The following is a 26,750-nucleotide window of genomic DNA, read 5'->3' as shown; positions in this document are numbered from 1 at the left end:
AGGATTATCTAAATGTCCTGAATACTCAAAATTTTTATGAAACATGATTTTCCTACTGATAAATCTTTTAGGAGAAAAATCTCTTCCTCCAATAATGTACATGAACCCAAGTAGGGAAACAGGTAAAAATATATAGGTTTATTATGGTTGATAAATGCTACAAAAACACAATCATCAAGGCAATCTTGGGTAACACATAAGAAAAGTGCAGTTAGCCGCCCCCCCCCCCCCCCCAAAATGTAATAAAATAAAAAAACAAAAATCAGAAGAGTGAAAAGACAGAAGCAGATTTACATAATTGTTACTGCTGCTACATGAGGTGTGTCAATCACACAGAAGGTGTATGCATAGTGTTTAGAGGTGCATGTAGCATTTGCTGTCCAACTCGCCACTATTCACCACAAACGTCGCACAATTCCACGTTTGCTTGTGCCACAGACCGAACGGTCCCCCCTAAAAATCGGTCCGCCCTGCCTTCACTGCACATGCGTCATTAGCCGCGGTTCATCGATTATCACCTCGTTTCTGCTTCAAACTTCACTCTGGTCATCATCTATTTCAGCGACATATCTGAAGCTTTTGAACAACAATCATTTACACATAAATTCAGCATTATTTCATCATAAAAGACGTGGAAGCGATCAGAGTGCTGCAGCTACACAAGCTGCTAGCTGATGTGTTCAATGTGTGTCGGTCATTTCAAAGCGTCATCAAGTATCACCTCGTTTCTGCTAAAACTGACTTTAGAATGATTTAAGAGATTTTACCTTTCATCTGATGGTTAATAATCACATTAATCCATTTGATCACTTTGTGTGAAGAGACTGTCTCAGAGATCCGAAATGACGCATGCGTAGTACAGGCAGGGCGGACCAGTTTTTAGGGGCAGACTGTTCGGTCTGCAACACCGGCACTCGCTAGGGTGTGGCAAATGTTTTGAACGTGTCCAAAACACTTGCCACTGAACTCCACTCCTTGTGGTCTCCCCTTACACACCACTATCTCGCCATGAACATGCCGTTTATGTGACAGTTTGGAAAGCACCAGGTTGTTCAGAAACTAAATGATAAAAAAAAAAAAAAAATTCTAAAACACTGGTCAGGAAGCAGACAATGTGCTACATTAAACCCCACTTAACACCGCACAAGCACAGAAGTCGCACACCACTCACACGCTGGCAGTTGCCAGTACTGTCCAGGAGCGCAGGCTTGTGCACTGCGAGTACAGTATGGCAATGGCTGCTACAAACAAGCCATGAACACACCTGCTTTGTGACAGTAGCTTAACACACACAATACAGTTGGAGACAAGTTTACATACACATCAGACACGTTAACATCATGGCAGCATTGGGTTTTCACTTACTACTACTACTGTTAGTTTTCTGGAACAGACTACAGGTATAACATAATTCATTGGTCCAAAACTCAAACAAACAAAAACAATTTGGTGCACAAGTTGTAATCTAAGATGTATTTTCTAAAATCACAAGGTAAAAAAGTTACATACACCCACTTAAATTATTAATTCAGTGGTGCTGAAAGTTAAAAATGTTAACTTGTCAAGTTGGCATATTGACGTCACGTTTGTGATCATGATTGACGACAGACCTTAACCTCTATGCACAGCATAAAAATGTTTTCACTTCACTCATTTGGTTGAGCAACACACAGATCTGAGAAAGAGGATCATAGATTTACACAAGTCCAGACATGTCTCCAGGAGACATTTCTAATTCAATTGTACGTACAAGTTATAGGGAGACAGAGACTCCAGTGGCGGCTGGTGGTATTGATTTTAAGAGGGTGTGCCTTCACTTCTTCATGAAGGGGAATTTGTGTTAAATTTTACTAAATGTAGCTAATTAATTGGCAACTGAGTGTATATTTGTAGCCAAATACAGTAACCTTGCCAACTCTCTCACCCTTTCTTTCTCACACGCACACACAGATCAAAATGTATTTAATGATCAAGTTAAAGTTTAAAACACTGTGTGATAAATTTAGTGAAGTTTAATAAAACTGCTGCATGCTGCTAACTACCAGTTTTGAATTCAGCCTGTGAGACTAGCTTCGATTCAGTGCTTCAAATACTCCAGAGTGCTTCAGCTGCAATCTTTACTTTGAATTATGTGTCATCCTACCTTGATATAGAACATTATCATTCACTAATTAGGTACTGTAGCTTCCACAGTTGGCTTGTTTAGAATTTAGTCAATGAAACATTTGAGTCAATGCTTCAAAGTGCCCTTCAATATTCTGCAGAGTGCCTTGCACTGATATTTGCTTCAAATGATGCAAAAGGCACACAAACAAAATAAGACAAAAGGAGCTGGAAGTTTCACTTGGAACACAAAAGCCGTGGTAATCGTCAGTGTACCAATAATTTTTCTGGTCAGAGTGACAGTGGGAGATGTGAAACTCATGTGCTGAGTGCAAGTAATTTGTCCAATAAAATTAGATCAAAAACTATAACAAACAATGCCAACTGGTCCAGGATGCAGCTGTGTCTCTGAGGGGAAGTTTGCTCAAATTAAAACTTTCATATGACCAGTAACCCAGCCAGGAAATAGGGTTTACTCTCATTTAACGAAATTATATTAAATGAAATGAAAACACTGAAATGAAGTCTTTGAACACATTTAAATGCATAGTGACACCGACTGGCACTTGCATACTCAAACTCTTAGCAAACTATACTTATTTATCAATTATGTTGTAGTATATTTACTTTTCTCAATATTTTGAGGGGGCGGCCCCCCAGTGCCCTTTAGTGATGACCTGCTTTAGTGTCAAATAAGAGGAAATTGGATGGTCAGGAACAACCCAGGAACTACAAAGACACAGGCCTGGTATAAACTGGAAGCTGCTGGAACACCAGAATCACAGGCAGCCGTAGACTGAGACGCTACCTTCCAAGAAAGAAGTCGCCACTCCAAAATACATATCTTCAAGATCAAATAAAGCTTGCAGCTGACCACGTGGGACCATGGAGAGGTTTTATGAGCAGGTATAACAACCGCTGAGTTGCTTGTTTGCATTCTTTGCATGTAAAGACAAATGCTGACACTGCTATTTTTAACAGCCTAATATTACTTTTTCTTCACCTTCTGTAATGTGACAAATTTGATTAATTTTTCTTTATGTTTTGATTTGGAATAGAATGTGCAGTGTTCCCAATGTATTTGTATGTATGGAAAAAAGCCATTATAAGGCTTTTGACTTTTCTCACTTTTTTAAACACACTGCTATTATTCTAAACACCATTTGTATATTAAACAATGGTGCTCAAACATTTGTGAGCCCTTGAGCTTTTGCATATCTGAATTTAGTCACAACACAAAAATAACAAAATAAAAATTCAGGCATCTTAAAATTTCTAAAATGATGCATTTTAAAATCAGTGAAAACTAATCTCTACAACGAGATTAAAAAAAAATTAAGTCAAAGTCAAAACAATAGCATGCATAAGTATACACACTGAAGTATAATCCAACAAAAGACAAGTCAGGGGAAGGAACATTTTCAGTTCACTGACTCACTTGAATGTTTTGAATGATTTAGAGTGTATCCAGAAAGTATTCTCATTCCTGCAGTTTTTCTTATGTTACAGCCTGTTTCCAAAATGGATGGAATTAATTTTTTTCCCTCAAACTTCTACTACACACAATACTCCATAATGACAATGTGAAAAGTTTTTTTTATTTTTCCAAATTTCTTAAAAATTACGACAAAATCACATGTGCATAAGTATTCACAGCCTTCACCATGAAGCTCAAAATTAAGCTCAGGTGCATTCTGTTTCCTCTGATCATCCTTGAGATGTTTCTACAGCTTAAATGGAGTCCACCTAGGGTAAATTCAGTTGTTTGGACATGAACTGCAAAGACACACACATGTCAACATATAAGGCCCCACAGTTGACAGTGCATGTCAGAGCACAAACCAAACATGACATCAAAGGAACTGCCTGTAGACCTCAGAGACAGGATTGTCTTGAGGCACAAATCTGGGGAAGGGTACAGAAATATTTCTGCTGCTTTGGAGGTCCCAATGAGCACAGTGGCCTCCATCATCTGTAAAATGGAAGAAGTTCAGATCCTCCAGAACTCTTCCTACAGCTGGTCGCCCGTCTAAACTAAGCGATCGGGGGAGAAGGGCCTTAGTCAGGGAGGTGACCAAGAACCTGATAGTGACTCTGTCAGAGCTCCGGCATTCCACTTTGGAGAGAGGAGAACCTTCCAGAAGGACAACCATCACTGCAGCAATCCATCAATCAGACCTGTATGGTACTGTATCCAGACAGAAGCCACTCTTGAGGAAACGGCACATGGTAGCCCGCCTGGAGTTTGCCAAAAGGCACCTGAAGAACTCTCAGACCATGAGAAATAAAAATTCTCTAGTCTGATGAGACAAAGACTGAACACTCTGGCATGAATGTCAGGCATCATGTTTGGAGAAACCAGGCAGCATTCCCTACATTGAAGCATGGTGGTGCCAGCATCATGCTGTGGAGATGTTTTTAAGCATCAGGAACTGAGAGACTAGTCAGGATTGAGGGAAAGATTAATGCAGCAATGTACAGAGACATCCTGGATGAAAACCTGCTCCAGAACACTCTTGACCTCAGACTGGGGTGACGGTTCATCTTTCAGCAGGACAATGACCCTAAGCACATAGCCAAGACCTCAAAGGAGTGGCTTCAGCACAACTCTGAATGTCCTTGAGTGGCCCAACATCTCTGGAAAGATCTGAAAATGGCTGTGCACCTACGCTCCCTGTCCAACCTGATGGAGCTGGAGAGGTGCTGCAAAGAGGAATGGACAAAACTGCCCAAAGATACCGTTGCGCCAAGCTTATGGCATCATATTCATGAAGACTTGAGGCTGTAATTGTTGCCAAAGGTGCATCAACAAAGTATTGACCAAAGGGTGTGAATACTTATGGACATGTGATTTCTTGTGTTTTGTTTTTTTATAAATTTGCAATAATTAAAAAAAAAAAAAAAACTTTTTCATGTTGTCATTATGGGGTGTTGTGAATAGTATTTTGAGGGAAAAAAAATTAATTTACTCTATTTTGAAATAAGGCTGTAACATAAAATGTGGAAAAGTGAAGCAAATATTTTCCAGACACACTGTAAATGCGCCTGATCAGACACTATGGAGCCTTTTTCATTTTTAACCCCTACCTGGCTATAGCTACCCCTCTGGAGACGTTATGATACAATATACTGGGGCTAGACTGCAAGTGATGTTTTGCCACATTAGCAGATACCAAATGTGAAATCTGACTGTGGTCTCATGGACTAGTACAGTCAGTCCACTTTCATAGTCATTACAAAATAGTTTGAGGCTCAAGCACCATTAGTGAAAAAGGAAAGCCGTGCAGCTACTAAACATTTGGTCACTCGTTTGCCTGGCGCTAAGTGTGGGAGCTGGCTGGACAGGAGCAATTAGGAAAACAGACTGGATCTGCCAGAAGGTGAACAGTAATGGGCGGAGGTGGAAACTAACAGGTAGCAGTTGGATAAAATAGGACAGATGTGGGATAGGAACATCAGTGAGGATATGGGTCAGAAAAGCTCAGCAAAAGCATCAGAAATACAAACTGCTTTGTAACGAGTTAAAGCTGGTCTCAGTTGTAAGGTGAAATCTATGATCTGGTGCTTGTTTTAATGGTACAACTGACACAAAACATGACCATTTCATTCTCACCAAATTAACAAAACTCTGAGCTGTCAAGAATTAAAATAAGCATTGCATCGTTTCTTCCTTTTTGAAATTATTCTGAGTATGGTAACGGTCAGATATGTTCTTAATTGCATTTAAGAAAGCACAAAGAAAATTCTCCAACCCCCAGCTGAATACTAAGTATTCAAGTCAGCAATAAAAGCCAACATGCAGTCATAGTGCATGATTAGCATGTCCCAAAATACTTACTTATGGATGTTTAAATAATAATTATAATGACAATAGTAAAGATATATTAAAAAATCACAAGTCATCAAATTATTGTGTACTTTTAAAATAATTTTACATATGATTTAAAGGAAATGTATTCTGCAACCATATAAAATGAGATAGAACATTTTTAATTTTCATCAACTGAACTGAATAATTTAAAACAAGGGTGTAACAGCGTAACAAAATGCAACATAATTTAAGTTACATTGGACTAAATAAATAAAAATCACTCATACACTCATCTTCAAACGCTTACTCCAATTAAGGGTCGCGGGGGACTGGAGCCTATCCCAGTAGTCATAGAGCACAAGGTGGTGTACACCCTGTACAGGACGCCAGTCTGTTGCAGGGCCACATATAGACAAAAACACATTCACACCTGCACACACACACACACACACACACCTACGGACAATTAAAAGTTTCTAATCCACCTAACCTGCATGTCTTTGTGTGGCTTCCCTCCGGGTGCACCGGCTTCCTCTCACATCCAAACACAGGGAGAACATGCAAACTCCACACAGAGAGGCCACAGGTGGGTATCGATCTCATGACCTTCTTGCTGTGAAGCAACAGTGCTAACCACTAAGCCACTGTGCTGCTAAATAAATAAAATAATAATTATAATATCAGCATTAAATGTGTTTCTGCTTTATCCTAATGAGAAATAAACAAGAAACATGTTCCATCATTAAGAATTTATTTATTCGACTATGTCATCATTTACAAAAGCCTATGATCTAGAAAATTGTCAAAGTAGCTCCTGCAAACATTGACTAATCACATATTTTATTTTGTTATGATACAAATAAATCAGAGGCACATTAAGTGTTCTGACAACATAATTTGTCAAATATAATTAACCAGAAGTTTTGGGTTGTTTTGTGTGTGTGTGTGTGTGTGTGTGTGTGTGTGTGTGGTTTTAATTTGTACATCTGTGAAAGAAATCACATCAGATTAAATTAGATCAGTATCTATGCATTGTTATGGGGGAACTGAACATTTTAACAATGAGTAAACATGTCAAAGTACTACTTGTGGATTAGCAACATTACTGTAAAGGAGATGGACTCATGTTCACCAACAAATATGCCCTCAGCCTGTTTGTCAGTAAGTTTTTTTTTTTTTTTTTTAATCTACTCTGATTTCACAGTTTGGCCTTGCCCGATGTGATCTGCAGGCGCTGCAGCTTCATAGCCATGCCCATGTTCCCAGAGATCTTCAGCTTCCCTTTGAAGAATGCCTGAGGTGACAACAGTCAATTTTAATTTTCAGAAATAATGTTTGACACAAAAATTCTGCTGTACGAGGGCTGTCAATAAAGTATAGGTCCTTTTTATTTTTTTCAAAACTATATGGATTTCATTCATATGTTTTTACGTCAGACATGCTTGAACCCTCGTGCGCATGCGTGAGTTTTTCCATGCCTGTCGGTGACGTCATTCGTCTGTGAGCACTCCTTGTGGGAGGAGTCGTCCAGCCCCTCGACGGAATTCCTTTGTCTGAGAAGTTGCTGAGAGACTGGCGCTTTGTTTGATCAAAATTTTTTCTAAACCTGTGAGGCACATCGAAGTGGACACGGTTCGAAAAATTAAGCTGGTTTTCGGTGAAAATTTTAATGGCTGATGAGAGATTTTGAGGTGATACTGTCGCTTTAAGGACTTCCCACGGTGCGGGACGTCGTGCAGCGCTCCCAAGCGCCGTCGTCAGCTTGTTTCAAGCTGAAAACCTCCACATTTCAGGCTCTGTTGATCCAGGACGTCGTGAGAGAACAGAAGTTTCAGAAGAAGTCGGTTTCAGCATTTTATCTGGATATTCCACTGTTAAAAGAGATTTTTTTAATGAAAGACGTGCGGGCGGATTGCAGCGTCGGCTCGCAGCCGCCGCGACGCTCCGCCACAGGAAAAACATTTCAGTTGGAAGCCTTAAGGACAAGTTGGAACATGTCCAGCTGTTAAACAATTTCTCATATACTCACTCCACTGAAAGCCATCAAAAGCCGCCTGGATTTTACAAATGGTTATCAACACGGAGGTGTTTTTCCTGTGCCGCCGCACCGCGCCAGCTGCGTCCCAACGCACGGCCCAGTCCGCACGTCTTTCATTAAAAAAAATCTCCTTTAACAGTTGAATATTCGGATAAAATGCTGAAACCGACTTCTTCTGAAATTTCTCTGTTCTCTCACGACGTCCTGGATCAATAGAGCCTGAAGTGTGGAGGTTTTCAGCTTGAAACAGGCTGACGACGGCGCCTGAGAGCGCTGCACGTCTCGCTCCGTGGGAAGTCCTTAAAGCGACAGTATCACCTCAAAATCTCTCATCAGCTGTTAAAATTTTCACCAAAAACCATCTTAATTTTTCGAACCGTGTCCACTTCGATGTGCCTCACAGGTTCAGAAAAAATTTTGATCAAACAAAAAACGCCAGTCTCTCAGCAACTTCTCAGACAAAGGAATTCCGACGAGGGGCTGGATGACTCCTCCCACAAGGAGTGCTCACAGGCGAATGACGTCACCAACAGGCGTGGAAAAACTCACGCATGCGCACGAGGGTTCAAGCATGTCTGACGTAAAAACATATGAATGAAATCCATATAGTTTTTGAAAAAAATAAAAAGGACCTATACTTTATTGACAGCCCTCGTATATTCAGCACTCTGTAAAAAAGACTGCACAAAAAACAAGGACAGAGTGCAACACTCATTCGTTACATGTCTGACAGTCATGCAAATAAATTCATTCCGTGATGCCGTAATCTGTTTCTGTGTGGCCTCAACGCTTGACCAGTTGTGCCCAAAATGTAACCCCACTATCCTTGACACAAACACAATCCTTTGACCATGTTTAATCCATATACAGTGGCTCAAAAACTACAATCACTCTCAAATTGCAAATACTCTGCAGTACGTATTTATTTATTCATTTATTTTTGACTAGGCGTACACCGTGTAATGTAATAAGTGGTGTTGTCTTCTCAAACGCGCAAACAAACACAAATGTGGTTCAGTACATGTTGGCTTTTAGGTACCCAGTTTGGAAGAAAAAAATTAGGTTAACCAATTCCATTTATACTTCCAAACATTGTGGAGGGTGCATGCTCGTGTCCACTCTAGTGGCCTTTACAGGTCTATGCTCAAACACAGCAGGCTGACTCTCCCTACACTCCCCCCCTCCTGCAGACAGGTGTTGGAAGAACAGACACAGTGACTCACTGATGGCAGCAAGGAGAATCAAAGAAAACAGAGACAACACTGTTCTAAAAATCGATTTTTGAACATGTTGAACGCGCAGGATGTCACTCCCAGGATGCGCATGTGTCCCATGGACATGCTACATTTTATATCTTGCATCCAGCCTTGATGATTTAGCATCAGGAGAGCGTCAGCGCAAACCCTGATAATGATAGGGACCACTGTAAGACTGTAATAATACCTACAATTTACACTTTAAACCTCTATTAAGGGTGCCACTCTACATACAGTGAAAATGAAAAATGTATTTGATGTGTAAACACTGTCAAATGCAGATTATTAAGTCAACAGCATAATTTAGAAAACCAGTCAGTTATTCACATAACTATACAAACCGTCTGCGGGTTCAGCTTTCCAGTCATCAAGTCCAGAAGATCTTCATCACTCATGATGATGGTGCAGTCTGCCTTTTTACCTGAGATAAAAACAACAAAAAAAAAAGAACGGAGCAAAACACAGAAATGCATCATGAGAAAATGGACGCAAGATTCAGGTGGAAGACACAGGACAATTTTTCCTGCATACACCATCCTCCAGATGAACATCCATTGCATTTTAGTTTTCTCTAAGGATATGCTGCTCCGTCTTTAGTTATAATAGACAAATGTTAAAATTAAAAGAGTGAAAAAATAAGTAATTTTTCTCCAGTTAAAAAAAAAACAAAACAATTTAAGACAACACTGGAGTGATGATGCAAATAAACCACTTTATTATGAATTAATCTCTTCCATTCAAGCACGTCCCAAAACAAGACAGAAAGTTATCATAGTCAAAAGTTCTACTGGAGATGTTTAAATGGTGAAGGTTGAATGGCTTGTCTCCTTTCTTCTTGTATTCTTGCAGAAATGTTTCATGTTTGAGAGCAGTAAGAAGTAAGACTTGGACCAATAGATCTCATTCAGAAATGCTGGAACATTTTGAGGAAATTGCCTTCTCGAGTCCCCCAGGTCCAGGCAGGGATGTTTCTGATGGTCCTGAGAACCTGACAGGACCATCCACACCAGTGTCACCTCCAAAGTAATCTAGTCCATGGGCCAGCCCGGGAAACTTCCTTCAAATCACACCTGCTAACACGTCTTGTTTTGTTTTTTGATTTTTTATATAGAAGGGATTCTTAGCAAACAGACTGGGGTGGTTTTCGCACTGAAATTTGCATCTGATGACGAATATGGGCCTTGTAACTTAAAGTACCAATTCTGCACAATCTCGTCAAAATCTGGAATTTTTACGAATTGGGGCATTTTTATGAACCACATCTAATTTAAGATAAATTTAAGGGCTAGTTCTTGGAAACAGACAGGTCTATCAGTCTTATGTTTTTAAGATGCAATGACCAAGTGAAACTAACAACTGTTTAACTTCCTGCTACAGTATGTGGACATAACATATGTATTTAGTTAGTTGAAAACAGCTTCCTTGCGCTGCACGACAGTCGAAAGCTCCACAGACCGGAATCTGGCGTGAAGATCATCAGGAGAGAATACGTCGCTGATTTGGGCTCTTTAAATATATTTACAAATATTTATGTGTATATTCTCAAAAGTAATGAAATTTGTACATACATCAAGTGGCATTTTTCAGAAAGGGTAGCCTATGACATAATCCACTAAAAATTCTTACAAATAGTCAATTTCACACTTCAAAGAAAGTTCTTAGAATCCTGCTTGTTGTCTTTAATGTTCTTTGTCACTGTCAAGATCTTGGATCAAGTTGAATGAGCACATGCACATGTGCTGATGCAAGTGTTCAGCAGTGTTCTTCTACGCATGCAGTGCTGTGTACTGCACAGCCTGCCCCTGTCCTTAAACCTGCACATGATCAGCTCCACATCACGGGCCTGGACAGGTTCTGTACTCAAAAGCTGTGGAACTAGTCTGCTATTTAGTATGTGCCAACTACAATTAACAGGTGAAGGCATGTTACAGCATATACTGTCGCCATGACGATATATGCAGACGTTCATGGCCACATTGCTGCACATATTGTCGCCAGCAACAATATGTGTCCAGGTTTTACAACACAGTGTCGCCAGGGACAATATGTGTCCAGGTGTGTTACTACATAGAATCCACTGCATCAGCGACAATATGTGCCGTGAACATTGTTACATATTGTCATGATATGCCACAACAGTTGTGTGCGAGTGTGTGCGTGACAGAGAGAGAGAGAGAAAGTCATAATAATTTTGTATTTTATTCATTTGTGTATATAGATGCCTTTGTAGCTATTTTTAAGTATTTCTGGGGTTTTTTTTGTTGTTTTTTTATTTTTGTTGTTTGTTTTTGTTGTGTTGTCATGGGGACCACGATGGAAATAAGTCTGTGCTTTTTTGTGCCATCTTCGGCAAGTATATGTATGTATATTGTCATTGTTATTTAATTTCATGTATTTTGCCAAATCAATCAATCAAAGAGAGAGAGACTTGCTCAAATTAGATCCGGCACCTCGTCCGTAAAACCTGGTTGGATTCACGTGTTAATCTATAGATTAGCGCAGCGTTAATCCCCATGCGATTGGTTTGCTAGCAGCAGCCAGAATCATCTTCGTTTGCACGTACATGACAATATATTATCGGACATGCTTAATTGAACTTCAAAGAAAAAGCACCTGTTTAAATGTCCTTAAGTCTCACATCACCACGCGACAGTCATTTTCTGTTCAACTGCGCGCTTTGGCAAACACGTTGTGTGGAAGGGAGGGCGCGAGAGGACTCAGCAATCACACGCACCCACATGGTGAATATTAAATCCAAAATTGTCACCGTGCTTATGCACAGTGCAAAGGTTCAGGGTCTCCAGCGCGCATCCTGTTCTGTCACCGCCATCAGCAGCAGAAGCAACAGCAGCGCCAGCATTGTTATTACTGAGCCAATATCACCCGAGTGCTTTGAATAATTCACCAACATCTGAGTGCTAAAAGTCATGCAAAATGATGTGGTGTACTGCAGCCTGAGCATAAGCATCTCTGCGTTATGCATTCTCAGTCAGTAGGATGGATCAAACCATCTTCCTTGGTCCTATGTGCACTGGTCGCGCAAAGTCCTGGTGCTGACAAGAAGGCTTGCAAGAAAATAAATGTGACACTTTTCATGTGCTCACAGCATTAAAACACCAGAACTGAACCTGGTGCACATCCACGGGAAGCCTACTTTTTAGACATCCGTGCGTCGGCTGCCCACGTCGTGGGTTAGCGGTCGATGCACGACGGTCCCCGGCGATGGTGTTAGCTGCAGCCTCCCACAGACTTCCCCCATCGCCTTGCCCTCCTGAAGTGCAGCAAGCACCCCCAGGAGCCACTTGTAAAAAAAAAAAAAAAAAAGAACACCTTTGGGCTACGACCTGAGATCAGACAACAAGGATGTTGGACTGATCCGAGGAGGCCCGACAGTTCCAAGACTTACCTATTCAGCCACCTAAATACCCATGATGGACCGCTTTTTTTTAAATTTCAATTAAGGACTGTTTTTGTTGCTCTTCTGTTTGTAAGGAAATTCTTGTAAATTTGAAAAAACATTGTAACTGTTATAATGGTCTAAGCATAGTAGAGAAGCTTGAATCTTCGACTGGACTGGGTTGCTTGACGCGAGGACGTTTCACTTCAAATCGCAGAAGCTTCCTCAGCTAAAATTCTTGCTCTGGTAGTCTGACTTCTGGCTTGACTCTTGTAGAGTCTCTACAATAATTAATTTAATACCAGTTGTCATCATGTGAGGCCAGTTAAAATGGAAAGCACGATGTAGTTTGCGGACATTCCCATTAGTGTACTCTCTAAAAGAACAAGCTTAGGTGACTCATTCTTTCCCATTTCTACTTCTGATGTAAAATGTCCTTGAATTTTTTGAGATTTGATAGAAAAAAATAAAAAGAAAAGAAAGCATCTGTCCATTAAAGCTGAAAAAAAAAGGTGGGGGGGGGGCGCAAAGTGATGCTTACAATTAAGTTTGACTTATTTCACTGCAGACGATACAAACCCAGATACTTAATGTTTTGTGTGGTCGTCTTCATTTCATTTGTCAATATACATCCATTCCTGCATTTAAGACCGACAATGCATTCCAAAAAAGTTGAGACGCTAAAGCATTTACTACTTTGTGATGTTGTCATTTTTTCAGAACACTTAAAAGACATTTTGGCATTGAGGATACTAGGCAATGAAGCATTTCAGGTATTAATTTATCACCAGTGGTGGGCACAGCTGACCAAAAAGTTAGCTTCAATAACCACTAATGCGCTAATTGAAAAGTTAACTTTTATAATGCTAACCTGATAAAAAATTTAGCTGGAGTTACAGCTAACTTTTAGTATTGACTTGGTACACTCTCGACTACTGATGAGCCACTTTCAAGTTTAAGCACTGCAGGGGCTTCAGAGTAAATTCAAAAGCGATCACAAACCCAAAATGAACAAAGAGCTAGAGGTTTTGTCTTTATGCATCCTGCCCACTGCTGCTTACTTACTTTTCACACACAACACATACGGTGGAAGAAGACAACACTTTTCACTCATGGTTTCTTGTATAAACAAAAGTAATGCCGGACAGTTTATCGACATTAATGGCAATGCTATCATTTTTACAAAGTGAAAATATCGCACATATCTTTTAAAGTAATGCGGTAATTCTGAAGGTTTGAGCGTTAACAACACATTGGGACTATTATTGAGACTCAGAATGTCCCAATAATAATAAAAAAAAATGTAATTAATTATTTAATAATAAAAACACGTATTCATTGCTTTGCTCAATATTGAGACATTTTGAGCACAAAACTGCATTTTGCCAAGTTATGCAACAGTCACACCTTGACGATTTAGTCAGCATATGCCGACAGCCCCGTTTCCACCGAGCGGTCTGGGCTTTGTACAGCACAGTATGGTACGGGTCAGAACGGTTAAGTCTGGCTTGGCTTGCATTTCAACTCCCAGCAGTACCATTTTATTTGGTAGACAGAGCATGTAGATGCTGACACGCATGTCACAGAGCACGCATATACTGTCATGTGGCCTCACCCCTTCATACGGAGGCCAAACAGAGTAATTTAACTTTTTATTTTATTTTTGTCTTGGTGGATCATGGGATTTATTTTCATTGTGTGCAGAATGCTGAAGAATTGACTGATGCCTGTGATAAATGCTGGCGTGACTGAAGGAGGCGCTGTGACTCTTTCAATTTTTAGAATGTGTTGCAGACCTTAAATGCAGGAATGGATGTGAAATTAAGTTAACCACACAATACATGAAATAACTACATCACAGTAAATGTAAGAATCACTGCGGGGTGGTATTTTCCCTCATGCACATCTTTATATTCCTTAGTAGGTGTGCTGCCATCACATGGCAATAACAAAATCACAGCAAAAGCTGATTAAACACAACCCAATTTTCTTACAAAGGAGAAAAATAAAACTGAATATAGAGCTGCACCTACCAGAGTCATTGCTGATACAACCTTTGCCATTTTTCACATCTACAATCCAAATTCCTTCCTTCCCACCTGGCCCATCCTTCACTTTGAAAGCAAACACTCCACCAATCTTCTTAACAAGCTCCTCTCCTTGCTGAAAGAAAGAAAGTAAGAAAGAAATACAGAAAGAGAAAGAATTTTTAATGCATCCAGTGTCATGAATTCCCTCAAAACTATTTGAGAATCATTACAATCAAGTTTGTGTAGATCATGGTTTGTGTAGATCAAGCCTAAATTTTAAAGGTGTGTGTGTGTGTGTGTGTGTGTGCGCACGCGTGAGATGACAACCTATGCCGATCTTTAATAACGCTTTTCATGAATTATGCCGTCACGGCCTTCTCTATAATGTCTATGTCTGTATACACATAAAGGTTTTCCATGGTGGAATGCACGTCATCTGTTGTGTTTTTTTTTTAAAGCACAATTTTGTTAATGGTAAGTGCCTAGGCCTATTTTCTGATCACAAAACTGCAGTAATTACACCACAGGTTTTTAGTAAAAGCCTTGCATAATGCACAAAAACTACTTGTCATATGGACATGTCAGACCAGAATGATTTGCCTTGATGGGAAAAATGATTCTCATGCTGTTCAGAAGCCATTATTCCCATTTGATTTTAAAATTTACAGAGCCATTTCTCTGAAATGTTTTAATGGAGGTCATGTCTGTAATTTCTTAATTTTTTTTTCCATTTTCACTGTCTGTTGCTGCTGTTTGATGGGGGGGCTGGGGGGTAAATGGTAAAACAGAACTTGCAAACGTAAACTCCTTGCGTTTCACTTTTTTGTTGTCCTTTTGTTTACAACTACTTCTGCTTCTTTCTCATCAATCAGATACACTATACACAATGAACTCTTGAGTGTGTCATTTGCAGTTGTGACAAAATCTTTGGGGTGTGTGGGGTCCTTCCCTGTGAAAGGGCGTCTCCTATTTGCTAACGGGTTTTTGAGTGACTTAGTGAGTACTAATCACTCACCTAATTTTGAGTTTTGGGATTACTTTTTAAGGTTCTGTCATACTATGACAGATTGTGTACACTGATTAGTAAAAGGACTGATTTTGTCTGATGGCATATATCAATAAAGCAGCGCAGTCTCATTTGAACCCCTGTGTGATATCGCGGGATCTGACCACATGCGGGCACAGCCACGGCAGATACTAATCCTCAGGCGGAGTGTGAGAGTTTCAGCACAAACCATTCGGCCCGGCTCTGTAAACTTAAAAGCATACTTGTCGCCACCTAGCAGACGTGCTGGTTTAAAATGGTTTCCACTGAAACCCCCATCCTCCGAATGGTTTGTTCCGACACTCCCACACTCCGCCTGGGTATTAGTCTCTCCCCACAAACAGCGTCACTTCTGATGAAAAATGGTGCACGGTTTTGTTTTCGGCTGCAGTCTTCGAAGCAGTTGCGAAAAGTGCAGGGTTTTTTTTCGGTTCCCAGTGGAGAAGGAAAGACGAGGCAAATGGGAGAGGTCGTGTCGGTAAGCGTTATTCTACACACCAAGCCAGATTAGCTGTGTTCTTTCACCTGCACAACCGTCTCAACACGTTTGAGCTCCGGGTCATAAACAAACCACAACACATGTCCACTTTCCACTGTATCGTCACTTTTTCTTTGCATTTTCACTTTGTTTGCTGTGTAATTTAACAAAATCTCAGAGGCAGTGCCATGTTTCTGATGGGGACAGTACCCGGATGTAGAAAAATTGGATCATATTTTAGCACCCACCCTATCAAAGAACCAAATTCTGGTGATTTGTTTCAAAAGTGCACGTTTTTTTCCTAATCTACTGGACTGAAAGAGCTGCATTCAGTAGAAAAAAAATTCCCTGGTCTCAAAACATATATCCACAATGGGGGAAGTTGGATTTGAGGGGGATTCGCCAAGGTCTGAATGCAAATGTGGCTAGAATCCAGCTAGCTCAGGGATCAGGACATCATACTTCCTCGCTACATTCGTGTGCTAGCGTCCTCTTCCCATTCAACTGAATGGGAAAGTGTGTCCAAACTTTTGACTGGAACTGTAAATCATGCCATAGCACCACATGCTGTCTGGAATCAGCAAGAAGTCAACGGGATGCAACAAGTCTTATAATTAGCTGTTCATTATGTTAAACACTGTGAATATAGAAACCCCTTTAAAATATTTGCAGCAACCCACAAGATCTGTGTACCCATCCAGAGACTCAAACTGATGTGGTAAAGATCATGGGTGGATTATGATTCCATGGGACCCTGTAATCATGAGTGACTGCCTGTCTCAACTTCTCTAACTTTAACAGCGCCCTCTATTGACCAGCCTGTAGTCATGGATATAACACTGGAACATTTTTTATACACACTTGATTATGTCCAATTAAATGGTAAATGGACTGCATTTATATAACACTTTTCCATCTGCATCAGACCCTCAAAGCACTTTACAATAATGCCTCACATTCATCCCGATGTGTGGGTGCTGCCATACAAGGTGCTCACTACACACTGGGAGCAACTAGGGGATTAAGGACCTTGTCCAAGGGCCCTTAGTGATTTTCCGGTCAGGCTGGGATTTCAACAGAGGATCCTCTGGTCTCAAGCCCAACGCTTAAGCCTTAGACCATCACCTCCCCCAATTAACTTGTATGACCATCTCATTTGACATAACCACAAAATAAAGGATTCACTTTCACTGTAGGGAAATGGACTGAGATTAAACAAATAACACTGCTGAAATTTGAGCAGACAGCAGTTTGAGTGCTGCTTTACCTCCTGTAGTTGTTTTTCAATCTCTTTAAAGACAGGATATATTCTGAATGCTTCCAGATCTCCGGCTGAGCTGGTGAAAACAGCATCTACATGAGACCTGCGTCAAACAGGAAACAATGTGTCACATACTGAAAATATGTTGGAAGTATGCCTGAAAAATGAGTCCAGTCCAGATGGATAACACTCAAAAATGTTTGTCAGACAAACTTTCATTTAAGACAATGCTCTTTCTCCCACCTCCAAGGGTGAGCCTTCACAAAAACTTCAAACATACATATTGTTTTTTTTAACAACCTGAACAAACAATGTGCAATCATGCATACAAACTCACTCAGATGACACATGCAGCAGTCTTAATCTCACCCCAATAAAATATGATAATACTGAGCAAATCTGACCTTTCTAAAATGATGTGAAATGTTTGAAAGAGCCTGGAGTCAATTTAACATTTAATTAAACTAAACACAGGGCCCTGCATTGTGTACCGTGTACACAATGCAGTATCTGATTCTCCGCTCCGCTCAGGATATTATGCATTGCCAAGGTCAGAAGAATAAAAATCAACCATATTACTTTGTCACTGTATATAGGCCTCCTGGCCCATATTCTGAATTCTTAGATGAATTTGGTGCATTCATCTCTAACGTGCAGATAACATTCTGATCATTGGTGACTTTAACGTTCATATAAATAAGCCTTCTGATCCCCTCTGAAAATCATTTATGGAAATTGTGGATGCAATAGGATTTCGGCAATGCATTCGGGATTCGACGCACACCCTGGATCTGGTTCTCGCACGTGGTATTGCTGTCACGAATATTGACATCATGCCTCTTACATCAGTGGTCTCTGATCACTCACTTATTAAGTTTACAGTTTTGCTGCCGTGTTTAGTGGAACAACAACCTTATTTATCACTGCAGCGATGCATCAACTCCTCAACTAAGAGTGAACTAGAAGCTAGACTGCCTGATGTCTTAGCCTCACTTCTGACAAATACCCAGTCAGTAGACAGACTTGTGGATAGTTTAAACTCAGTGCTCAAAACGACACGATTGCACCACCTGTGTTGAAACCGCGCTCCCCCAAACCGCAGTCACCTTGGTTCAATGATTACCTGCGTGACCTCAAACATAAAGCAAGAGGTCTAGAACGGAAATGGCGTCATTCAAAATTAGAAGTATTCCACCTTGCGTGGCGTGATGCTATCTTAGACTATAAGCATGCATTATTGGCTACAAAGCGGACCTATTACTCTGATTTGATCAACAAAAACAAGCACATGGCTGCAAGCAACTGAAAATTTTTTGACTGAACATTTTCCATGAGTGGACGGACTGTGCGGCGAAGTCATCTAGGGGGGTCTGGGGGCATGCCTCCCTGGAAATTTTGAAGAAAAAAAAAATGGTGCAATTTGGTGCATTCTGAGTGCAATTTGGACAGTTTTCCTTTGCCTAAAACAATGCTTTTTGACTCTTATCATACTGCAAAAAATGACTAAAGTGTATTAATTTCATCACAATTTATTTACTATTTTGTATGACAGTATGTGTCCGTAATAAGTTACCATCCACAAATGGAATGACTGTCTGCATTAATTTAATTGACTATAATTTCTGCTTTCATTCTACACAATTAATCAAATCCTAAGTGTGTCTTACAAAATAAATAAATTATTCGAACCTTTATGCTATTACCTGGTAAAACAAATAATACACTTAAAGACACTAAAAGACACGATAAGTATTGCCAATGAAAAGTCTTTTTCCCCGTTGTTGAAGCTTATCTCTTCTTCTGCCATGTAGGGCAAATGAAGTTCCTTCAAGTGGCATCCAACTTCCTCGGTCATAAACTCCCACACTTCTGGCAAGTACTGGTCATCAACCCTGTACATCTTCACCTCTCTCCAAAGACCTGGTGTGCGGATGGATGGCATGTGGCCGTAGGCCTTCTCCACATTGAGTAGGTCCACGATACCTACATAATTCAGCACCTCAACCTGCAGTTCTACTGGCAGCAAGTCCATGGCTGTTATTAGATAAAAAAAAATGGAAGTCTATGGTGGCATTCTACATTCATGTTATCTGTGTGGCACTGCTGAGTTTTCTTTTTGAATGTTTTATTTAATTTGAAGATCACTTTTTGGGGGAAATTGTAAATATATTTAGGTATTGTAAATTAACTGCAGTTGTATTTACTGTCAATTAAGCAACCACTGAAGATATGTGCACTGGGGTGGGATTTTTACTTCTTCCCACTCCCTTTCGAACTTTGTCATTTTTTGATTTGCTTCTTTTTTGATCTTGTTTATTTTTTCACGAGTGTAGAGGTACAGAGAGTACAAAGAAGCTTTGTTCATTTGATTTGCTTATACTGTGAACTGCCATGATACTGGAATTGACAACTAAGTTCGAAAAAAAAAAAAAAAATAAATGATTGAACCACCAGACCAACTGAATTTTAAATAAAGTTTTGTGAAATACTGTCACCACAATCCAGCACTTTCAAATGGCACAAGTTTTAATATAAATGATAAAAATCATAACCAATGAACACTTTTACAGTATTAGCATTTTATTTTACTTCAAAATATTTTATTTTACAAAATATATCTTGTCATTTTTGAATCGATTAAAGAGTAAAAACTTAATAAATCAGTTGTAAGTATTAAAAGAAGTTTATGTAGAAAGCAATTTAGCAAGAAGGTCGAGAGGGAGAAGTGTTGACTGTTTAAGTACTTGAAAGACACTGGACTCATCAAGAGGATTTAGAACTACTATAATGGACTGATGCAGCAGGTGGCAGCAGTGCGATGCCATTAAGTGCCGTAGAAGAGAGGGGTAAGTTAGATTTCATCACCGGGACACACGTTTGGAGAGGAGTGCATTTCATGTCAAAATAAAGCTATAAAGTGTAAAAACGGAAGGAAATCAATTGTAAGGCCTCAAAGGAGTTTCTTTAGGAAGTATTTTAGCAGTAAAGTCCAGTGAGAGGAGGAAGTGTTGCCTGTTTAAATACATGAAAGACACGGGACTCAATGAGAGGATTTAGGGTTGCTCTAACGGCCTGATACAGTAGGTGGCAGCAGTCCAACAATAAGGATGCCGGCTGCCATTAAACGCCATAGAAGAAGAGGGATGAGTTTCATTTTCTCATTTTCTTGTAAGCAAAGGAGAACTGATGACCAAAAAAAAAGTCATTTCCTTTAACACCATACTACTATAATCGCAATGTCACCAAGTCATCCAGAGGCATACATGTTTAACTTATGGTTCAAATTTTAACCACTCATTTTAGACAAGTTATTTAAAATTATTGTCATGTCTGAAGTTTATAAAGTGAAAATATCAGATATATGTTTTCGTTTTAAAGTAATGTGCTAATTTTTAAGGTTTTGTGAGCACATGCTGTGCCAGGCAGCAATGCATTATGGGTAGCATAAGGTAATCTCAGACGTTCACGACAGGACAAATGCATTTCAGACACTCTGTTCAGGGTCCACAGATAACAGCATTAAACTCTAGTGCCTAAAACTCTCGTGAATATATTCTCTGGGTTTATAGACGTTAGTGTATTTGCGTTTGTTAAATTCCACGCATCTTAAATGTAGCAGACACGGATTATCTGGAATTTTGTTTGACATTTTTTCAAGGCCGCTACTGCCATCTACTGGCCAGGACTGTTCATGGCAGTATTAAATGTCTGGGTACCTGGCTGCTCTCTAAGTGTTGGTATTGTCCATTATCCAGGCGCTTTTTGTGTGCATATATTTGTTAACTTTGTATTCTAAAACTACGGTTAGAAGTAATTCCGACTCCTTATCGGTCCACACGAACGAGGTTGGCGCCATGTTTTTAGTTTTTGTGGAAGTGACGACAAGAGAATAAGGCTCCTGATTGGATAGAATTTTAATCAGTACCGCCACCCAAAGGTTTGGCAGACTAATTACAACACATTTATACGGTTCGATGTGGATGGATTTTTTTTTAAACGACGTAGTGTGGATGAAGTTTTTTCCCCAAACTGAAAGGGTAAGATATTCTGTTTTACAAATACCCGACAACGTGTGTACATGGCCTTATGTCTGTGAAAGGCACTATATAAATAAATTTACTTACTTACTTACTAATATTGAGTGCACGTTTTACAACATCATAAAAGTTTTAAAACATGCAATTGCGATGACACTTCCAGGGCTCCGTAAAAATGCCTGTTTTTACAAATAAAAATGGAATATTTTACAAAAGCACATTTATCTTTAAACCAACACACGTCACATTAACGTGTTGGTTTACATAATGGATTACTGAACCAATCACTGTTTAGCAGTTTTACCCAGAATGCTTTGCGGTTTGTGTTTGTTACAAAACCTCAGAATTAGTGCCTTATTCAACATTAAAAGATATATGTTATATTTTAACTTTGCACAAATGACAGAATTGACATTAATGGAGTTATTCTACCAGTATATTCAAAAAACAATAAGATAGTATGACTTTAGAGTTAGTAAGACCTCCGCCTGACCGGAGTGTTGAAATTGATAGAGAGTTGGCCTTATGGCTGCTCTTGGTGTGCCTCTGTGGTGGGAGCGCTGTTGTAAACAAGAGCTTCCAGCAGGGGCAGAATGTTGAAAGAAAAATGATTATGATTGGTAAAGAGTTGATTTTGTGGGTGCTCTCAGGATTTGTCTGTGCTGCTTCCTGCAGGGGGCAGCATGGTCAAACATTCTTGGTTATTCTTTAGGTCTTTTACCGCTTTTAATGCTTTCAAAGGAGATCATGTTAAAAATCAATTTCAGCTCTTTAGTAACTGCAAATGTCCCATAAACAACACTGGAATTTATCGGTTATCGATTATCTGTAACTTCCAATACATTTTTGGGTGGTTTATCGGTTTATCTTTATCAAAGATAACTTTTCAGTTATCTTATTATCTGTTATCGAAGTTAATTTTTTGGTTATCTGTGCCCACCACTAGTCCAGTGAGACATCGGCATCAATTTGACCAGTTAACACTCAGCCTAGGCTCGTGTGTCATACATCACACTGACAAAGTGAGAAACCTTGGGGTAATTTTTGATCCTTCATTGTCCTTTGGCCTCCATATTAGAAATATTACTAGGACTGCTTTCTTCCACCTGTGAAATATAGCGAAGATTCGTCCCATCCTGTCTATGGCTGATGCTGAGACCCTGATCCATGCGTTCATCTCTTCTAGATTGGACTACTGCAATGTTCTATTTTCTGGTTTACCGCAGTCTAGCATTAGGGCTCTCCAATTGGTCCAAAATGCTGCAGCCAGACTTCTGACACGAAGCAGAAAGTTCGACCACATTACACCCATTTTGGTGTCTCTTCACTGGCTTCCTGTCCCAGTGAGATCAGATTTTAAGGTTCTGCTACTAACCTATAAAATTATTCATGGACTGGCACCTCCCTACCTAGCTGACCTAATTAAACCTTACGTGCCGGCCCGGGCTTTACGTTCTCAGGGTGCAGGACTACTTTGTGTCCCTAGGGTGAATAAGAAGCTCTGTGGATCCAACTTGTTCTCACAGAATATCTGCTGCTGATGGCTTAAAAACCTTTTCACACCTTCATGCTCAAGTGAACTGCCACAACAGGGGGTTTTCAAGTGCCACTCAGAAAGCTGTGATTTCCAATGCTTTATCTCTCTCTCCTTCTCTCTCTCTCATGCTCAAAAAGAACCAGTATGTGAGTTTAAATGGCAATAGTTTCTTTTCTTTTTCTTTTGTTTGGGGGGGGGGGGGAGCACACACGAGCTCTGAACTTTGTCATCTAACGTTACAAGCCGTGACGAGACAGCAGTGTGTCCCACTGTACGTCGAAAGAACGTGAGTGCTCTTTCCTTTTCATGAAACATTTTAAGAATGGAGCGCACTTCCACAGAGGCAGAAAAATAGCGGCGATGGCTACATACAGTAGTGTTCAGACTAATAGTAGTGCTATGTGACTAAAAAGATTAATCCAGGTTTTGAGTATATTTCTTATTGTTACATGGGAAACAAGGTACCAGTAGATTGAGCAGATTCTCGCAAATCCAACAAGACCAAGCATTCATGATATGCACACTCTTAAGGCTATGAAATTGGACTATTATTTAAAAAAAAAAAGTAGAAAAGGGGGTGTTCACAATAATAGTAGTGTGGCATTCAGTCAGTCAGTTGTCAATTTTGTGGAACAAACAGGTGTGAATCAGGTGTCCCCTATTTAAGGATGAAGCCAGCACCTGTTGAACATGCTTTTCTCTTTGAAAGCCTGAGGAAAATGGGACTTTCAAGAGATTGTTCAGAAGAACAGCGTAGTTTGATTAAAAAGTTGATTGGAGAGGGGAAAACCTATACGCAGGTGCAAAAAATTATAGGCTGTTCATCTACAATGATCTCCAATGCTTTAAAATGGACAACAACAAAAAAAAAGACACGTGGAAGAAAACGGAAAACAACCATCAAAATGGATAGAAGAATAACCAGAATGGCAAAGGTTCACCCATTGATCAGCTCCAGGATGATCAAAGACAGTCTGGAGTTACCTGTAAGTGCTGTGACAGTTAGAAGACGCCTGTGTGAAGCTAATTTATTTGCAAGAATCCCACGCAAAGTCCCTCTGTTAAATAAAAGATGTGCAGAAGAGGTTACAATTAGCCAAAGAACACATCAACTGGCCTATAGAGAAATGGAGGAATATTTTGTGGACTGATGAGAGTAAAATTGTTCTTTTTGGGTCCACAGACAGTTTGTGAGATGACCCCCCAAACTCTGAATTCAAGCCACAGTTCACAGTGAAGACAGTGAAGCATGGTGGTGCAAGCATCATGATATGGGCATGTTTCTCCTACTATGGTGTTGGGCCTATATATCGCATACCAGGTATCATGGATCAGTTTGGATATGTCAACATACTTGAAGAGGTCATGTTGCCTTATGCTGAAGAAGACATGCCCTTGAGATGGGTGTTTCAACAAGACAATGACCCCAAGCACACTAGTAAACGAGCAAAATCTTGGTTCCAAACCAACAAAATTAATGTTTTGGAGTGGCCTGCCCAATCCCCGGACCTAAATCCAATTGAGAACTTGTGGGGTGACATCAAAAAAGCTGTTTCTGAAGCAAAACCAAGAAATGTTAATGAATTGTGGAATGTTGTTAAAGAATCTTGGAATGGAATAACAGCTGAAAGGTGCCACAAGTTGGTTGACTCCATGCCTCGCAGATGTGAAGAAATCATGAAAAACTGTGGTTATACAACTAAATACTAGTTTAGTGATTCACAGGATTGCTAATAAAGCAGTTTGAACATAATAGTTTTGAGTTTGTAGCATCAACAGCAGATGCTACTATTATTGTGAACACCCCCTTTTATACTTTTTTTTTTTTTTTTTTTTTTTTTTTACTAATAGCCCAATTTCATAGCCTTAAGAGTGTGCATATCATGAATGTTTGGTCCTGTTGGATTTGTGAGAATCTACTGGTACCTTGTTTCCCATGTAACAATAAGAAATATACAAACCTGGATTAATCTTTTTAGCCACATAGCACTATTATTATTCTGAACACTACTGTACGTGGCAGTAATGCAACTGTAAGCAAGACTAGGAACACAAACATGCAATCACACACCAGCCTACACAGGGACTATGCCAAATGTGCGCACTTTTCCAGCGTACTCCACACGCATTGAGGGATGGGTATTGATATGATTTTATCAATATCGATACCATTATCGATTCCGCTCATCAATCCGATTCCTTATCGATTCCCTTATCGACTTTCTGTGTACTGAAAATAGGCTTTACAGGTTTTTTTTTTTTTGTCAACAACATTTTATTGAGTCTTAAAGTAAATATGAAATTGGTCACTGGATCCTTAACCTCTGGACATAAATAAACTCTACATGGTGGATCCTTGATCTCTGAGCATAAATAGAAATAATAAAAAAATCTGTAGTTTTTGTCAAAAGCATTTCCTTTCAGACATAATTGGCATGAATGTCTTTCCATACATCTGAGTTTAGCTCTTGCAGCTGGCTGTGCTGCACATCAAGATATAATTCATGAAGAATGCAGGACGTCTCATTTTGGGAGGAAAAAAACTTTTTAGTCGATTATAGTTTATTGTCTGCATTACAGTGTTTGGAAAGAGGTGTCATTTTATTTAAAGCAGCAATTCGTTTTGAAGTTATTAATTCTGACTGGACTCTGTTTCAGCAGAGTTACTCGCAGCATTTGGAGCTGTGCCAACAGAACGGAGGATGATTCTCATTTCTTGACTGCAACAAGACAAGAGTCCCAGTTAGTGACTTTAATCCACACAAAAGTGACTCACGACTGACATATTTTAATGGCTTTGAGAGGGGTTAACAAGCGGACTTGTCGCTTCTGAAGAGTTATTATTACTATTATTGCTGTTGCTATTATTATTATAAATTTATATATACAAATAAAGAAAAAAATAATTACAATTTTTTAATACATTTTACTTTTACGACAACAAACGCTGAGCCATTAATTATTATACAGAAAACAAATGCACACAAATGTGCTGAGATGTGAACAACTAATGCTAACTAACATTGAAAATGCCATAGACATGCTAACACGTTACCATTGGTCCCGTTTTTATTAAGTTATAAAATACATCTATCAACTGTTTCAGAAGACCATAACAGGTTAGTTTAACATAAAAAGGTATATATTACTCACAGACATATGCTCTTTAGGGTTTTAGCAGGGAAAAATTAAGATAAAGCAAAATAAAACAAAGAACCAGCAAGCCAGCGGATCGAAGCACTGCTTCATTGGTTTACGCGTCAAAGTGGAGTTGCACTGCAGAAGCGAATGACTACAGAGCCGCTGCATATGATCATTTTCCCGACAAACACCCTCAAAAACAACAGCCGCTCTGAAGGACCAATAAGGGAACTGTTAAGCAAAAACACTATTGATATCGGTGGATCAAATCATTTCTTAACGATACCCAAAAAGAACCGGTTCTCGATACCCAACCCTACACGTATCATAACGCAACTGTATGCAAGCCCGGTGTGAAAGGGGCTTAACAAGTTGCTCACCTGGCATGCTGAGGGAATCCCATCTTGTAGAGAGTGACAACCACAGCTCCTCCTAATCCAATGTTGTGTTGGAGTGCAATTCTCGCTCCTGGGACCTGCCTCCTGCCAGCCTGTCCTCTGAGCTGCCAGCATAATTCTGCACATTGAGCCAGACCTGAGAAGGTAAACGGTGGGGAGTATGAGAGTAGCTGTGGTTCATGGACCACAAGTGTCAAGTCAAACTCAAGAAAGTAATG

The 26,750-nt window shown here is 39.8% G+C and overlaps 1 protein-coding gene across 1 annotated transcript in view; it reads right to left on the bottom strand.

The window, feature by feature from the left end:
- Nucleotides 1-7,098: 7,098 nt before the first annotated feature.
- The window catches only part of scp2a (sterol carrier protein 2a), a 95,165-nt gene continuing 75,513 nt past the window's right edge, over nucleotides 7,099-26,750 (bottom strand). The window contains exons 12-16 of the mRNA XM_034182391.1: nucleotides 26,515-26,668; nucleotides 17,426-17,522; nucleotides 14,639-14,768; nucleotides 9,550-9,629; nucleotides 7,099-7,208 (exon numbers count right to left, since the gene is read on the bottom strand). Coding sequence (XP_034038282.1) covers nucleotides 7,113-7,208; nucleotides 9,550-9,629; nucleotides 14,639-14,768; nucleotides 17,426-17,522; nucleotides 26,515-26,668 — 557 coding nt within the window. The 3' untranslated portion in view covers nucleotides 7,099-7,112. The remainder of the gene's footprint in view (nucleotides 7,209-9,549; nucleotides 9,630-14,638; nucleotides 14,769-17,425; nucleotides 17,523-26,514; nucleotides 26,669-26,750) is intronic.

Source organism: Thalassophryne amazonica, chromosome 12 (assembly GCF_902500255.1).
Source record: "Thalassophryne amazonica chromosome 12, fThaAma1.1, whole genome shotgun sequence".
NCBI classification, from domain to species: domain Eukaryota; kingdom Metazoa; phylum Chordata; class Actinopteri; order Batrachoidiformes; family Batrachoididae; genus Thalassophryne; species Thalassophryne amazonica.
The sequence above is the reverse complement of the archived record's forward strand: the minus strand, read 5'-3'. Positions and strand labels throughout refer to the sequence as shown.